Genomic DNA, 16,778 nt, shown 5'->3' with positions numbered 1-16,778 from the left:
TTTCTGATGATAATTTGCCGGAGTTGTAGAGGGTTGTCCATTAATAACTGTCCGTATGGTCAACTTGGGAATCAACTGACAAAATATTAAGATTTGATCGCTTAGTTAACCGAAAATGGTTCTCTCGTATTTTGAGTGCTTGTTTTTACACTCAGATGCAAAAAAAAACGCTTTCTTCTTCTTCGGGTGCCATCACCTCTCAGAAGGTTGGCTATCAAAATGGCTCAAAAAATGATATTTGATAAAATTTGAAGTCTCATAGTTGTCTAATTTTTAACTCAATTTTCAAAAAATTGTTAGTCAACTGTAGAAAATAGTTCATTATTTCATGAGGAAGAGAAGTGTCACCTTTCATGGCGAGCCTGTGTCTACCTACAGGTAATTGAAGGCGAGCCATGAAAAGTCCATTCTCCTCCGAATAAAATATTTTATTTTTTTCAAACGTTTTGAAGATTTATATTAACGATCGTTATTTATTTTATTTATTTATTTATTTACCTCTTATACAGTACAAGTACTGGTGACAAGGCCTATTTAACAATATACAAAAAAATACTACTATGAAATACTCAAAACAACAACAATGTTTTAACTAAACAAAATAAATCTTTCAGGTTAAACTTGAGCTTAATATTAAAGTTTTTTTTTTCTTATACACTTTATTTCTGGAGGTATTTGGTTAAATGCTTCTATTGCTCGGTAAATTGGGGAGTCCTGGGCTTTCCTTGTAAACCTGAGTTCATTTCTATGGTACCTCTATCTCGGGTGTTATGACTATGCACATCCTGTACTAGTGTAAATCTATAATTTTACTTTATACAATTGTTCGTCATGCCATGAATCAGTTTAACTTGTTCCAATTTCTTTAGGTTATGAATGTCCAAAAGTTTAGTGTCCTTATATAATATTGATGTAGGTGTTAACATGCCCTAGTTGAATAATATTTTTATAGTTCTATTCTGGAACACTTGTTGCCTTGTTAATAATGTATTTGATGCATTCCCCCAACAATTAATGAGGTACCACAGTCTGGAGGAGATCAAGCTGTGGTAGATCATTTTTTTTGTGTTGTGTACTGAACATAAATGAGCATCTTCTCAGTGAACCCACCACAGGAGTTACCCTACGTATCATGTGTTCTATGTGTTTTTACCAATTCAATCAATCTTTCATCAATATAGATATTTGTGCTGTTTCAAACGATCAAGTGAAATATCATCAAACTTGACTTGTATTTCATGAAATGGCTTGTTCTTCTGCAGTATACACATATATACAGTCTTGTCTACATTTATGCTCAGTCTGTTATAACGCAGCCAGTCAGAATAATAAAGCAGATCAGCATCGATAGTCGATTCCAGTTCCTCCAAAGATCTTCCTGAGTACACCAGGACAGTATCATCCGCAAAAGAGATATATCTTGATCTCGAACCCATCAGATGTACATAGAGCAAACACAGCAGTAGGCCCAATACTGAACCCTGAGGGACACCCATGTTAACTGTGCGCCTTTTACTTCTTTGTTTATTGATACTGGTGTAAAGAATTCGATTTTTCAGGTATGTTTCAAGAAGTCTATAAGCTGTCCCTTGAAATCCAATCCTGTACAACTTCCTTAAAAGTATATCTACATTCACAGTATCAAACGCCTTTTGCAAGTCTATAAAAACCAGTACAACATAATTACCCTTGTTAATGTCAGCAGAGACGAATTCTAGCAGATCAACTGCAGCACTTGATGTACTACTTCCTTCTAGGAACCCATACTGATACTTGTCAAATCCAAATGTAGCATTCACATAATTTTTAATTCTTGTCTTCATGGTTTTGTTTTTTCAATGATTTTTGAGAAAATACTGAGTACTGATATAGGTCTATAATTTTTTATTATTTGTCTTGAACCATTTTTGTTCAAGGGAATTATTTTCGCGCTCTTCAATTGCTCTGGAAACTGCCCCGTAGTAAGGACCTCATTGACAAGCCTAACGAAGCATATTATAATTGTTCAATGGAAAATTCGCCAAGTTACGGTTGTCAAGCTAAAATAATTTTGATAGACATGAAGTATAATAGCTGATAGTTTTCATCGCTAGGAAACACTTTTCCCTCCGGCGAACAAATAATCGTTAGCATAGCAACACTTTACCCTCCGGCGCGGCGGAGGAAAAGTAGGTATATTTTTTCGATTAACTTGCCGATCAAAATATGACGTTGTTATTGTACGTTTGAAAAAAAATTATTAACCTCAACTTTCATATTCACTCTTTCGTTAAATGCTGGTTTTAAGTCACTATACAGGGTTAATCAGGAATTTGTTGTTAAACCCTATCTTTGAAACATCCTGTGTAATAATTTCGTATTCAATTTTTTTCCTATTGCCAATTTTCAACAATAACTATTCCTTTTCAAAGTTTGGACAGCTCATTAACTCTGAAGGTATTATAAGTCGGCAAGGTCCAACTCCACTTGATTTTTTTATTGGTGCAGTGTGCGAAACTTTTCAATTTTCATCATCAGTTTAACTGTTACCTGTTTTCCAATTCTTGTTTCCTGAACTTTCTAGCAATGTCAAGTTAAGTATTTTGAGTTTCACATAATGCGAATCCTTATTCCTTTCCATTTCGCAGATTTCACTACATAAAAAAAACAGTGATACCTATACCTACATAATATCTAGAAGGATGTAGTTCAAAGAAATAGAGTATTTAGATTCCTATAAAGATATCATTGAGAATCAATGAAGCATTTTAGGGATTGGAGCAGTAGATACCTATAATTATAATAATAATAATAATTTATTGATCCTGTTGGACCCAATGTTGGGTATAGGACAAATCATAATTTTATTACAAAATCACAACAACAGATTTCTGTCATCTAAATACTCCTTAACACTATAATATGCCTTACTAATCAACAGCAATTTAACCATTTTATTAAAACTTATATTCATTACTTTCACAGAATCAGGTAAGTGATAGTAAAGCTTGATACACTGATAAAATGAAGATGTTTCAAATTTCCTTGTCAGTGAACAGGCAAAGATAGAGTTTCAGAACTTCTTGTAGAGTAACAATGAAAATTACACAACTTGTTAAAAGCAGATTTGTTGTCTCTCACATATAATAAGCTTTTATATATATAAATATAGAAGGCACAGTCAAAATACTATTGGCAACAAATAAAGTTTTACAGTGTTCACGATGACCAACTCGAATAATCATTCTACTGATACGTTTCTGGGAAATGAATATACTCTACTGAAATCCACAAAACTTCCCCATATTATGATGTTATAGGCAATATGGGAACAACACAAGCTGTAATAACTATTTATAATGGATTCAAAAAGGAGCGAGTCCCTTATCTGCCGAATAGCATAGAAGGACGAGCTTAATTTCCTACAATGATGTATATATGATCAGTCCATCTCAAATTCTTGTCAACATATAAACCTAGAAATTTAACTGAGTTATTGGACATTAACTCATTCCCCAAGCAATTAATTGAAATTGATTCACCTAAGGCGTTCTTAATTTCAAAAAGTATCAATTCAGACATAGGAATATTAACAATGAGAGTATTAGCTTTACATCATTCCACAAAACCATCAACCAAGAGCTTGCAGCGTCGTATAAAGTCAGGAAGACTCCGAGCCGAGAGCACCACCGAAGTACCTATAATCCACAAAAATGACAAGCCATTCGAAAACTACGTCAGGCAAATGATTAATGAAGAGTATAAAAAGCAAAGCCCCAACACGGAACCCTGAGCAACCCCCAAGTCGTTCGTGAACACGCGAGAGACTGAAAAATATCCCCCTAGATCTGATATTATGCAACTTGCTTACAATAAACTGAGGATCAACGCAATCAAAAGCCCTCGTAAGATCGAAAAATACACCCGAAACAAGAATAACGTCATCTAGAGAACGATAAACAAAATCAAAAAAGTGCAAGCAGCCGTTTGCGTCGAACTTCCAGGTCTATACCCCATGTTGACAGCTGGAAATGAGATCAAATTTTGAGAGAAAACTCATCATACGGTTCAATACTATTCGTTCAATGAAGACATTCGTTAGAGAAGGCACTTAGTATGGAAATTGGTCTATAGTTGGCTATATTATAAGGATCATTTCTCTTATAGATCGGAAGTACTATTGCATGTTTCAAGACAGTAGGAAACTTACCAGTTGTAACTGAAAAATTAATCAGAAATGCAATATGTTCCGCTATGTAATCCGCTGTTTCCTTCAAAATCCTGACTGATACAAAATCAGCACCACAGCTTTTTTGTTCTTTAGCGATTTGATCACATTTAAAATTTCAACTTTATCTACCGGATGAAAGAAAAAGGTTTCAGTTAGAATTGAACTTAGCGTACAACACTGCGACAAGTTATTACTATATTTTTTATAATTAACATATTTAAATAGATATAATCAAACGAAATTAATTATTCGAAACAAAACTAAGTCTTCTTATTTAAACAGATTCACGGAAAAAACCTTCAAATGCAGAAGAGAAGATGTACTGTAGTCAAAATTGTAGAATAAGTAATCCATTATTCTGTTTCAAGATTAGAATAAAAATCCGGGTACAGTTTGTTTCTCGTCTAGAATGAAAATCCAATGCTCGTGATTCTTTGGATTGGATTTTCATTCTAGACGAGAAACAAACTGTACTTTATCCACGAGTGTATTAGATTTAGTAAAATAAATAGTATTTTTATTGAGGAACAATAGAAAACATAAACTGATGCTTCAAAATTTATTTCATAATGAAACTTATAGTTATTATATTTTAACAATCATTAAGATTGAAAACCAGAGTGGAGATTGATGAAGAATTCTTTATAACACGTTTTTCAGAGTAAGTTATGTTTGTATGCGTAGTATTTGTGGTTGAGGACTTGTTCAATACATGGCTCGAAGAGATCGAAGTAGGTACATACTTGCTAAGTTCATCCGATTTCGCATTGATTTTCAATGTACCTATCCCAAAAACACGTTTTCCGAGAAAAAATCTGACATCGCTTCTTTCCAGCCCATAAAATGAAGATAATGTTTTTCATATATCTATGTATCTATATCCTTTCATTTCTGAGATAATATACTTTCGGTTATTGTAAGAGCAGATTCAATAATTTCAGGTGAGGTATTTTGAAATTCCAGATCTAATTCGCTTGATGCATCCAGTTTTTGTATGTTTCAACGCTAAATATTGAATCGTGTACCTAATTCAAAAATGAATAAAACGTTTTGAGAACTGCAATGGATATGACTTTTGAAATAATTTTGATGTGGAATATTCCACATCAAAAGGTATTGGTTTGACAAGAAATTCATGATATTTTTGTGTGGTCATTTCAAGGATAAGTTTTCTCATTATTCATTCCATGACATGCGACGGAATGCAATCCAGTCAAAATACTATAATTATTACAAATCAAGTATTAGTGATGGAATACTATTCACTAATACTTAAATAAATAACCTGGTCAAATTCGAAATAAGAAGAGCTATCCCCTATAGCAGTCTTGGAGAAATTCATTGAATGACGCGATTATAGCCTATAGCTATACCATATTCCATGTATATCTATAAATTTTAATCCTTTTACAAATTCGGTGATAACTGACAACAGTTACTGCACATCAAGAAATCATCAACAATCTAACTGATGACATTAAAAAAACAAATTTAAACATTTCGTGAATAACTCTTAAATAAAAGTAAATATTCATTTATGCGATTTGAATATAGAATAAAATATTCATAGGACTAGTCATAATCAAATTAGATGAATCTACCTATCTATAAATTCTGTCATAGGTTAAAAGGCTGAAATCTCAATTCTAATAGATGAAATTACAAAACGAAGATTTATATGTATATGAGTAGGTATCTACATATGGTATCGGTATGGATCAAGCTTTGGCGAATTGCAATTTTCTAAACTTTCAGACATTTATTAAAAAAATATTTACATACAAATCATTCTTTAGAGCAGACTAGATTTACCTATACAATATTTGGTATAAATCGATAAGAATTCTCTAGCATAAATAGTTATATAAATTCTGAATGCGTAAAGCATATCAATAATACAGTATATACATCGACAATTTTTCTTCCGGAATATCCTTGCATTCCATTTGTTGTCATTTCTCTATTTGGCAAGATATTGGTTATTTATCTGGCACCTGGAAAAAATAGACACATAGAGAATCATTCGTCTTATGATAACATTCAGATATGAAAGGCTGTTCTATTGTTGTTTTGATAATTCACCTCAGTTTCAATTGCTGTTATCTTCTTTAACATGCGCTTCATCCTGATTGTTTTGGTATCTACTCTGTTCAGCAGCAGACGTTATGACAGATGTTTGTTCTTCTGGTATGCCTACCATAACAGGCTGCAGGGGTGCCACACTAGAAAAACAATAGATATAAAAGTAAGATAAAGAAGAGATGAATAATGAAAGACAAATTTAGGTGTGTATTTCTGATTTTTGGTTGATCATTTTTCAAAATAAATCTTTGGTATACAGGATGTTCTTGAATTGGAGGTAGGTACAAACAAAATGAGAGATTTCTTGAATAATTTCAGGAAAATAAAATAACGCTTTATTTGCGAGATACAGGATGTTTCGTGTAGTAGGGAAGACTGGGAAGGGTTGATACAAGGGGAGGTTTGATACACGTTCAAATTTCCTGCCTCGGTTCTTCAAAGAAGGCATAATCACGTGCAATGTCTCTATGAGTGTGGAAATAGTGTCAGTTGAAATCTAACAACGATCGCTTTACGAACAAGAGTTTTTAAGCTTAAAATGTATTTTCTATATATTCGATGTAAGAATTTGGCTAACGAACGTAAGGCTTCATCTCTTTATCAACAAAACCTATCCAAATTCATTACTTAATTCTTATTGCGCATTTTATTTAGAACATAGATACCAGTAGAACAGATCTTTAATCGAATAGCATAATATGTTCACGTCCTATATTTTCTGAATTTGTCTTCTAGGGAGGTTTGATGCAGTAAATCTCACCTCAAAAGAAAATTTTCAAAAAGAAATGCAAATACAAAAAAAGTGTTTTTGATGACTTGGATCCTGAGGACGAAAAAGAAAAAGATTCTGATGAACGCCGAAAATAATGAATTGTAAGTAGATGCAAGCTGGATCGTCATCTTCATCAGAAATGATGATTATTGGAATCTTCATGAATAGTTGCTAGGTACAGATTAGAATAATCAGCACTAAGCTAATAGTTAATTCATTCATCACAGTTTGCCTACTGAATATTATGTCAATATTGATATTCCTTAGAATTTCAAGAGCATTGTTTGAATTTTTTTTTCTACAAGAGACCAAAAAGTTTTTTATAAGATTAAAGTTTTTTTACATTCTCTCAAACTATCAAGGGACAACTAAAAAAAAGTTCTGATGAAGATGGCGGGTACTATTCCAGAAGAAATATCACTCTGTTGATTGAATTTGAATATCACGTGATGTAGATACACTCTAAAATGAAATAAAGGTATATGCAAAATTTGAGTCGAATGCCTTGTAAAGTGTAGATAAATGCTATGAGAAATAACTTGAAAAAAAAAACAAAACTTTATTGATCTGTATTTCAGAGACAAAACAATTGTTTATCGGACTTGTTTTTCACAAAAGTACCTGGAGGATCTCTCATTTTCGTTTGAATCTCCAATTTAGGAACATCCTATATTCTACAGGGTGTCACATAAGTGGCACGTCACAGTGACACCGGAGGTAGGTCAGCTAAAGAGGGACCTAACCAGCCTAACATGACCCCAGTAAAAGTTGCATGGTTTTCGAGTTATTACCAAATTACGTTTTTTAGTGAATTTTCACCTTTTTTAACATTGTCAGGGTCAGCATTCTGCTGGAAAGCTCTCGAAGCTTATTTTTTTTGTTGTAATGGAATCTTAAATAGTTATTTAAGATGACATGAGTATGATTCTGTCAAAAAGTTATGTGGATTTCCGTAAATTAATGGATAAATCTTGATTTCAATTGCTAGCAAAACGAGAACTTCGACTTTGGACACCTGCTGTGAAAAAAAAATCCTTGAAACAAAACGAGCAAGTAACATAAAAAAATTGTTCATTTTAGACAGATTTAGAAATGGTACAATACACGAATCTTATCCCATAAAAGTAGGTATTTTCATCATTTTACCGATGCCCTACTTAACTAAGTTGAAACTAGGAACCCCGCTATCAGGTAATTTTGCCGCTTGCTATGACATTACATTTGATACCGGGCTTTGTTATTATTTGTTAAAGTCACAATAGGGAAAAAGATGGATTAGGGGAAGCGAAAAAGGAATATTATTGAAAAAAAAGGTAAATTAATTAAAAACAGACTTAACTTTCGATTATTTATTTAATTCTTAAATCTAACTTACAGTTAATGTTCAAACTGTTTCCCTCGGACTCTAATGCATAAATGACACCGTTTTATAAAATTACGATTCAATTTTCTTAAACTAATTTCCGATATGGTCCGGCCTGCGTCGAATAAGAAGCGAGGAAGAATTGCGTGAACGCGTATTCGACGCAGCCCGGACCATATCGGAAATTAGTTTGAGAAAATTGAATCGTAATTTAATAAAACGGTGTCATTTATGCATTAGAGTCCGAGGGAAACAGTTTGAACATTTACTGTAAGTTAGATTTAAGAATTAAATAAATAATCGAAAGTTAAGTCTGTTTTTAATTAATTTACCTTTTTTTTTCAATAATATTCCTTTTTCGCTTCCCCTAATCCATCTTTTTCCCTATTGTGACTTTAACAAATAATAACAAAGCCCGGTATCAAATGTAATGTCATAGCAAGCGGCAAAATTACCTGATAGCGGGGTTCCTAGTTTCAACTTAGTTAAGTAGGGCATCGGTAAAATGATGAAAATACCTAGTTTTATGGGCATAAGATTCGTGTATTGTACCATTTCTAAATCTGTCTAAAATGCCCAATTTTTTGATGTTACTTGCTCGTTTTGTTTCAAGGATTTTTTTTTCACAGCAGGTGAATAAAGTCGAAGTTCTCGTTTTGCTAGCAATTGAAATCAAGATTTATCCATTAATTTACGGAAATCTACATAACTTTTTGACAGAATCATACTCATGTCATCTTAAATAACTATTTAAGATTCCATTACAACAAAAAAAATAAGCTTCGAGAGCTTTCCAGCAGAATTCTGACCCTGACAATGTTAAAAAAGGTGAAAATTCACTAAAAAACGTAATTTGGTAATAACTCGAAAACCATGCAACTTTTACTGGGGTCATGTTAGGCTGGTTAGGTCCCTCTTTAGCTGACCTACCTCCGGTGTCACTGTGACGTGCCACTTATGGGACACCCTGTATATTAATATAAAAAACGAACAAATTGAATTCCCCTGTAATTTTCATTTTACGTTTTCACTTTCAAGATATAGCGTCGAATTTATAAATATTGAATGGAAATACATATTCATTTTTATTCAAAAATAGAAATGTATGGAAGCTGATAAAAAACAGTTCTTATTTCTAATTTTATCTAATTTTTGTAGGTACCTACCACAAATTCGATTGAATTCGAAAATTGATCACTGAATTTGAAGAAACCTCTTAAAAGGTTAGAAAAAATTTGTTTTCAAAAACTCTACGACAGGAAAGTATTAATGAATTGAAAATATGAAAGTTTATGATGATAGGCGTTCAATGAAATAGATATCCACCTATATTGAATAATTCGAGTGATGAATTCGGTCTAAAATTTTTAAAACTCAATTCGGAATTAAAGACAATTAACAGTTTATTTCATGTTTTGTCAGTTTACGGTGGACATAATAGTTAACTGAGTAACCACACTCAGAATCTTTATAAGCGTTTAACGAACATTTTCGAAGATTTTGTTTTACAGAAACAACTACTATTTGAATCCAATAGAATATTTTTAATGCATTGTTTCAATATATTAACGGTATTGAATCCTCGAGCATGCCATTGAAATTGTTTGTGATACCCTCATAAGGTTTTCCCTAGATGGCGCTAAAAGTATGTTAGGTAATATTCCTATATTCAGAAAATAATCGAGCTTTCTCTTGCGTGAAAATACGCATCAATATTGAGAAATTCAAATTAACATTGAGTGCTATTATTATTTGTTTCAATAAACGCTAGTGCTCTTCATGAGTTTACTTAGTTGATGGCGGTTAGGATGGTAGGATACTTTGCGAACAGAATTCTATTCCACTCCGCTATATGTTCCCATAACGAACTCTAGGTGGCGCCAGGTATTCCGTCATGAACATAGACATATGTAATAATGTTATTATATGTCTATGGGCATAAACCATAGACATAAAACAATTTGGACTGGGTGCTAGAGAGACTATTGATATATTTTTGTTTGATTAATACATTGATTGTATGTATATTCTTGTGATGATTTCCGATTTTGGACGATTTAATTAGTGTTTATTGTAATTCTTCTGCCTATTCATAACAAAAAAACGTAATCAGAGTAAAAATCAAAGAACCAATAGTCTGCCTCCACAATGAGAATGAAACACCATCTATTATCGAAAATATTTTGAATTGACACGATTCAAAAATTTAGGATTAATTTTTTTTTAACTTTTCCTTACTTTTCAATATGAATTATACGATATCAAACTGACTAGACTAGAGAAATCAGAAAAAAAATGTCTGTCAATTTTACCCACTTCTGGTTGAGTAACTGAATATCTGCACTTGATATCCTTCTGTTGGTATATTCCACTGTGTGATAGGGTGTTGTTGCTGGTAGTTGATATTGGTCGGCAGCAATTTCATAATGAAAGTGTTGAGGTGCTATAAACAAAAATAAATACTATGAGGGACAATTATTATCGATTTGGATAAAAAAGATGAAACACTCAATAGCAGCTACTGGAGACTCTATAGTCAGACCAATTGGTCCATTTAATTGTACAGGGTGTTCCAAATTCGATGCTAACTGAAAGCATCTCGAGAGCTATAAGACCTAGAGAAAAAATCTTCAAGGAGCCTCGATCTCTTTTTTAGAAGTCATAAGATATCAGAAAACCTTTCATAGAATGTGCATAAAACGATTCGTTCTCGAGTTACAGGGCGTTTAAAAAATGTTTCAAATTTTTTTGCATCTTGTTCTCGGTTTTCAAAAATGTCATCCGTTTCAAGAATATTTATTTTTTTATTTTTTTTATGGGACCTTATATGTATATAAACATTTTCCATTCATTTCGAGTTTTAAATCAAATATTCTACTGTATAATTGTAATCAAGTCATATATAGGGTGTCCTATTCAATATGAAATTAATTATCCTTTTAGAGATATAGAGAAGAGTTGGTGTTTTTTATATGGGACACACAACATATAATTTGATTGCAATTAGACAATGCACACAAAATTAATCAAATCAGGAAATAAAATACAAATATTTGTTAAAGGTAAGGTATCCCTTAAAAAAAAGTTGAAAAACTAAATATAATTTAAATGGATGACATTTTTGATAAACCGATAATGGAAAAATTTTCGACAAATCTGTGGCTGAAAAACTTTGTTGAAAAATATGGGCAATAGCGCAACGCTGAAAATATTTTAGATTGCTGGAGCATGGTTTCCTATTAAAAAAAACAAAATTTTCGAATAAGAGGTCCCATATTGAATAGCCCGCTATCTAGGCAGCTTTCATTTTGAAGCTGTCATCGTTTGATATTCGACGATTAAAAACTACGCTAATACTGAAGTTGGGACGATAAACGCTTCAACAATGCATTGAAATTGTTGTAATTGAATTGAAATTCACTTGAAAATGGTGAAAATTTTTTAGTAAATGTTCGCTAAACTGAAGCACTATGGTGTTACAACCGTTACTGCGGCGGCCTGCTATTATAGTTTTTATGGTTAAAGGCATATCATCTCTTTTCAGTGAAATAAATTCCATTGATTTATCTTTAAATATACTCGTTTTTTTTGTATCAAAATGAAACATCATATTAGAAATCCCTTTATTTAACATTTCAAAAATATGATTCGATAAAACATATCAATGAATTGAATGAATAATTTTTATTAGGAACTTAATCTTGATCAGATACCATATCGGAATCAGACCTGTAGGCTGGAATCTAGTGGAAAAGATCGATATTAGGTACGAGTAGGTATTTCTGATCTCATCTGTTCGCGACACATTTGATTGAAGCACGCATGCATTTATAAATGTCTTATCTCATATCGACATCACCCAATTTCATAAGTCACATAAATATCTATCTGAGGGAATGATCAATTGATCCTTGATCTTTCAAGGAAAAATCTGTTTTCCATCTCTTCCAATTTTGGAGTGTTTGTTTTGACACATGTTTCCAAGAAAGTATTACTTAATTTTGACATTGATTTTCATCGAATTGCCATTTGCTAGAAATGTGTAGATAACAACAACATATTCAATATATGAAGTTTTTCGAGTTCACAGTGTACGACCAAAGTTGTGTCAATCACACTTTATATAATCCACAGAATATATACAGCGTGCTAAAAAAGTAACGTAACTCGTCAATAATTCTTGTATGAAGAATTATGAAGGATAATCCTCGCACCCGTCGATTTTTTAATATCAAAAGCAATTTATTGAATGCTTTTTTGAATTAGATATTTCTCACGCCCTCTACTCAATTTTTTCAAGTAGGTATATATGGATTGTGATACATCAAATGAAAAGTAATATGATTTCCTATTCAACGATGTGGCTGAAAGTAGTGTTGGTTGTGCCGTTTTTTATTAAAAAATTAGGAAATAATTTACAATTTGTGTTTACAGAGTAACTGCAATCAGACCATTATTCTTTTACTTATTATTATTAAGAGATAACCACGAATCCATGGATTTTTAATTTCAAAAGCAGGTATTCCTATGATTTTTTGAATTTACGTTCCACATCCTTCTACTGTTTTTTAAAATAGGAATAAACGGATTGTGATATATCAAATGAAAGGAACATTCGATTGCACATTGAGCGTGGTGTGTCTGAAAACAAATTTGTTGAGCAATTTTTTTATTACCCAATTAACAATTGGTGATTGGTGTCAGGTTTTTATTCTTGAAATAATTAATTTATCGAGCTGTCAACGATGCTCAATTCGAACATTTGATAAATTAAAATTGTTTTCCATCCTTGAATAGGAAACTCATCATCGATTTCAAAAAGCGAGTAACTATACTCAATTGATTATTTTCTAATGTTCAGTTTTTCTCTCGTCAATGCTTCCATAATTTTTTTTATGCACCAAAGTAGCATCTGTGTTTATCAGAAATACGGTTTATTGTTTGAAGGCTTATGAGTCGTTCAATTGATGTGCATGAGTAGATATTGGGAAAATTTTTTTGAATTTCCACATCAGATAGCACTGACTTGAAGCATTCAGAAGATGCCCGTTATTGAAAATTCAGCCAGAATGGTAAAAATTGAGTATAAGAGTTATTCACATGTTTTTTATATACAAGGTGACTGGTGACGTGAGGGACAACAAGCTCATTGGAGATTAGAGTACCAAAAACCGAATTAAGTTAAAATTTCCCATAAGGATATTGGTTTCAGAGATATAAGGTGAATCATAGAAAAATGCTGAAGTAGGAACTCCCTCATTTTCGTTGAAATGGCAAATTTTTCCCCGATATATTACAGGATTGTTGCTGTACGTATTCTTCATCGCCTCACAAAAAACAATTTTGAAAAAAAAAATATCACTCAGTACCTATATGAGATAAAAAAAATGAATAGAAATTTGAAAACAGCGAAAAATATTGAGTAAAGATCAGTTTTTGTGTTTGAATGGCGCAAATTTTATATGGTTCTCATGATAAGTTGAGAACGGGATATTACAAATTTTGAAATTAAATTTTGATGAAATAATATTCTTGATAGAACAATAACATTGATTTCGATGTATCTACTGAAGATAAGTCTGGCTCATTTCAATAACTCCCAGAACTCTGCTCATTCTACTGAACTGTAAATGTGGGAAAATCATCCACCTCCTTCCTATGTTTTCAACAAAGTATAGTCTTCAACGAAATAATGTAATAATTTTCAGGACATAATTTTCTGGTGGAGAGACATAAGTTCTCCTTTTTCTGTGCTGTCAAACTTGGAAAAAACAATATTCAATTCTAACAAAAATTTATTCATTTCAAACAACATCATATTGAAGACACTTTTGTTGAAATAATGTTCTTTTTTTTTTCAAGTTTGACCGCCCAGAAAAAAGGTGTCACCACCTTTAATCTTACAGATTTCATTATTATAATCATGAGTTTGGATGGCGGAGCTTGAACCAAACTATTCATGATGAAAAAGAGATACGAAAGATGAAAAAATTAATGAATAAAAGAAAAAAAATGAATGTATCTTTAGTGGGGGACCTAAGGCGGCTGCCCCAAAGCTCCCTCTGGCTGTGTCCAGATTCCAGGATTGTTTACTTCGTTTAAAAAATTTTAAGCCCAAGTCGAATCCGGAATATTATTTCGTCTAAACAGAGACATGAATTTATAAACCACGTCTAGTTTACGATCACGGATCTACTCCACATACGTGAAAAGTACCAAGGTACAATTTCGAAATAGCGCACACAAATTCATTCGTGAGCAAATAGAAGGAATGCATGGAACGAGAGGATTAGTCCGTTTTACACGTTTCATAATTCTATTTGTCCCCTTGTACATACAGAGAGATAAAAATACGAGTGCTCCGTCAACAAAGCGTCACTCACAGGGGATAATGTATAACCGACTTTAATAACGAGAACGATTGTGAAGGCTGAAATGTGTAACATACACATCGATTCCGATTGTGCAATGAATATGGAAAATTTTCACATGATAGCATTACAACTTTTGATGCGAAGCTTAGAAATTCACCTACCTATCCTCGATTCGGGATATCTCTAGAATGGGTTATAAAAGGTGTTCCTAAATTGGAGGTATAAAATAAAATGATAGATTCCTTGAATAATTTTAAGAGAAAAATACCCCATAAACTTGGGCTCACAAACGCTTTGTTTTAGATATACCGGGTGTTTCTCCTAATCTTACTTTTTTGTGATGATTATACCAGTTCATTGATCTTTATTAATCATCCTTACAGATTGGGTAAATAAGTAATAAAATTTAAAATTTATTTATTCATCACAGCCTACTGGATCTTTATAATGATTTGGATTTTCCTGAGGATTACTAGAGAATTGTTTGAAATTTTTCTTTCGAAATCGATAGCAGATACTACAAAACTACAAGAAACCAAAAAGTTCTGCACCAAAGTTCCTTTTTACATTTCATAAACTACCAGTTATTCACCATAAAAAAAGTTCTGGAGGAAAGAAACGGGCACTATTCTAGAAAAATATCACCCTGTAGGTTTGCATTCAAAATGAGCATATCACATGATGAAAAATTTATATTGGAATATCTATGCCAAATTTGAGTGTCCTCAACGGATTTCCCCTCCTCACAAAAAAAAAATATTTTGTCAAGGGTGCATAAGGAAAAACATAAAAATAAAACTTCAAAACCCTGTATTTTGGAAACAAATCGTTTGTGGGCCCAAGTTTATGGGACTTTTTTTCTCAAAAAGATCCGAGGAATCTGTCATTTTGTTTGTACCTCAAATCTAGGATAACCCTGCATACATATTTTACCAGTTAGTACCAAGTAAGTGCGAAATTTTTTAGGGCCTTTCATGTAAATTAAATGCTCTTAGGCTTCTGCTTAGAAAGTTATACCTACTCTTCTAAAAATAAAAAAAATTGATTTCTTTTAGAATTGCTGCAGAGTTGAAGAACTGGCATTTTATTATCGTTATCTACCAAAAATAAAAGTAAACGTTCACCGACGGTCACCTACTATATTTCTTCGATTTCATTTACAGAAGATCCGTGCATTAAAAGATCTTCTGTTTTTTTTACTATAATATACACACCGATAAAATAAGGGGAATGGATAAAATCTGAACAAAAGTCCTAGTTCATTTTCTCTTGAACCCTTTGGCCGATTTTAGAAATTATTTTTTAGAATCGTAGCTTGGTTCCTTGGTAACTGTTCTGATACCGATTCAGAAACTTCCTTTTTTGTTATATAGAAGGATGAACAAAAAAAAAAGAAGAGTATAAGTTTTAATTCAGAACACTTGTTAAGTGATTCGTTAATAGAGGAAAATATTTACGAATTCTCAGATGTTGCCCCATCTTTTCTGATTTTTTTCTTATTCAATGCGATATCTTGATTTCGAGAGAAATTACAGTACTTATTACATAATAAGCTGTTGTATGTTGTTGTTGAAATCAATGTTTTGAATCGCAAAGCTCTTAAAAATGATTTCATTTATTTGATACACTGAAACAAAAGTGTAGGTACATAAATTCAATGAAAAAATTATTTGTATTGATGAATTCAGTCATTATTTTTCAACCGATGAACAGAAACATTAATACATACAATGAAATATTATCAATTTATCATATTGATGAATTGTTTTCATTGAATCAACCAATGAAGTATTCATTATTTCAATGTTCGGTATATTATTCGATCGGTTGTACTTTGAATCAATATTGTATCACTTGTTCATTGAAATTGTCCAAAGTAGTTAATGTAGGATTTATACATCTTCTTCTATCCAATGAATATTTACTCGAAACTACGAATACTCAACATCACACTCAGAATCGTGATATTGATGAACA

The 16,778-nt window shown here is 32.2% G+C and overlaps 1 protein-coding gene across 2 annotated transcripts in view; it reads right to left on the bottom strand.

The window, feature by feature from the left end:
• Positions 1 to 4,755: 4,755 nt before the first annotated feature.
• The window catches only part of LOC123678111 (erythroid transcription factor-like), a 37,850-nt gene continuing 25,827 nt past the window's right edge, over positions 4,756 to 16,778 (bottom strand). For both annotated transcript variants that reach the window (XM_045614921.1, XM_045614920.1), the window contains exons 6-8: positions 10,744 to 10,870; positions 6,293 to 6,432; positions 4,756 to 6,204 (exon numbers count right to left, since the gene is read on the bottom strand). In XM_045614921.1, the coding sequence (XP_045470877.1) occupies positions 6,300 to 6,432; positions 10,744 to 10,870 (260 nt within the window). In that variant the 3' untranslated portion in view covers positions 4,756 to 6,204; positions 6,293 to 6,299. The remainder of the gene's footprint in view (positions 6,205 to 6,292; positions 6,433 to 10,743; positions 10,871 to 16,778) is intronic.

This window comes from Harmonia axyridis, chromosome 4 (assembly GCF_914767665.1).
Source record: "Harmonia axyridis chromosome 4, icHarAxyr1.1, whole genome shotgun sequence".
NCBI lineage: Eukaryota > Metazoa > Arthropoda > Insecta > Coleoptera > Coccinellidae > Harmonia > Harmonia axyridis.
This window is presented reverse-complemented; position numbering and strand designations above follow the sequence as displayed.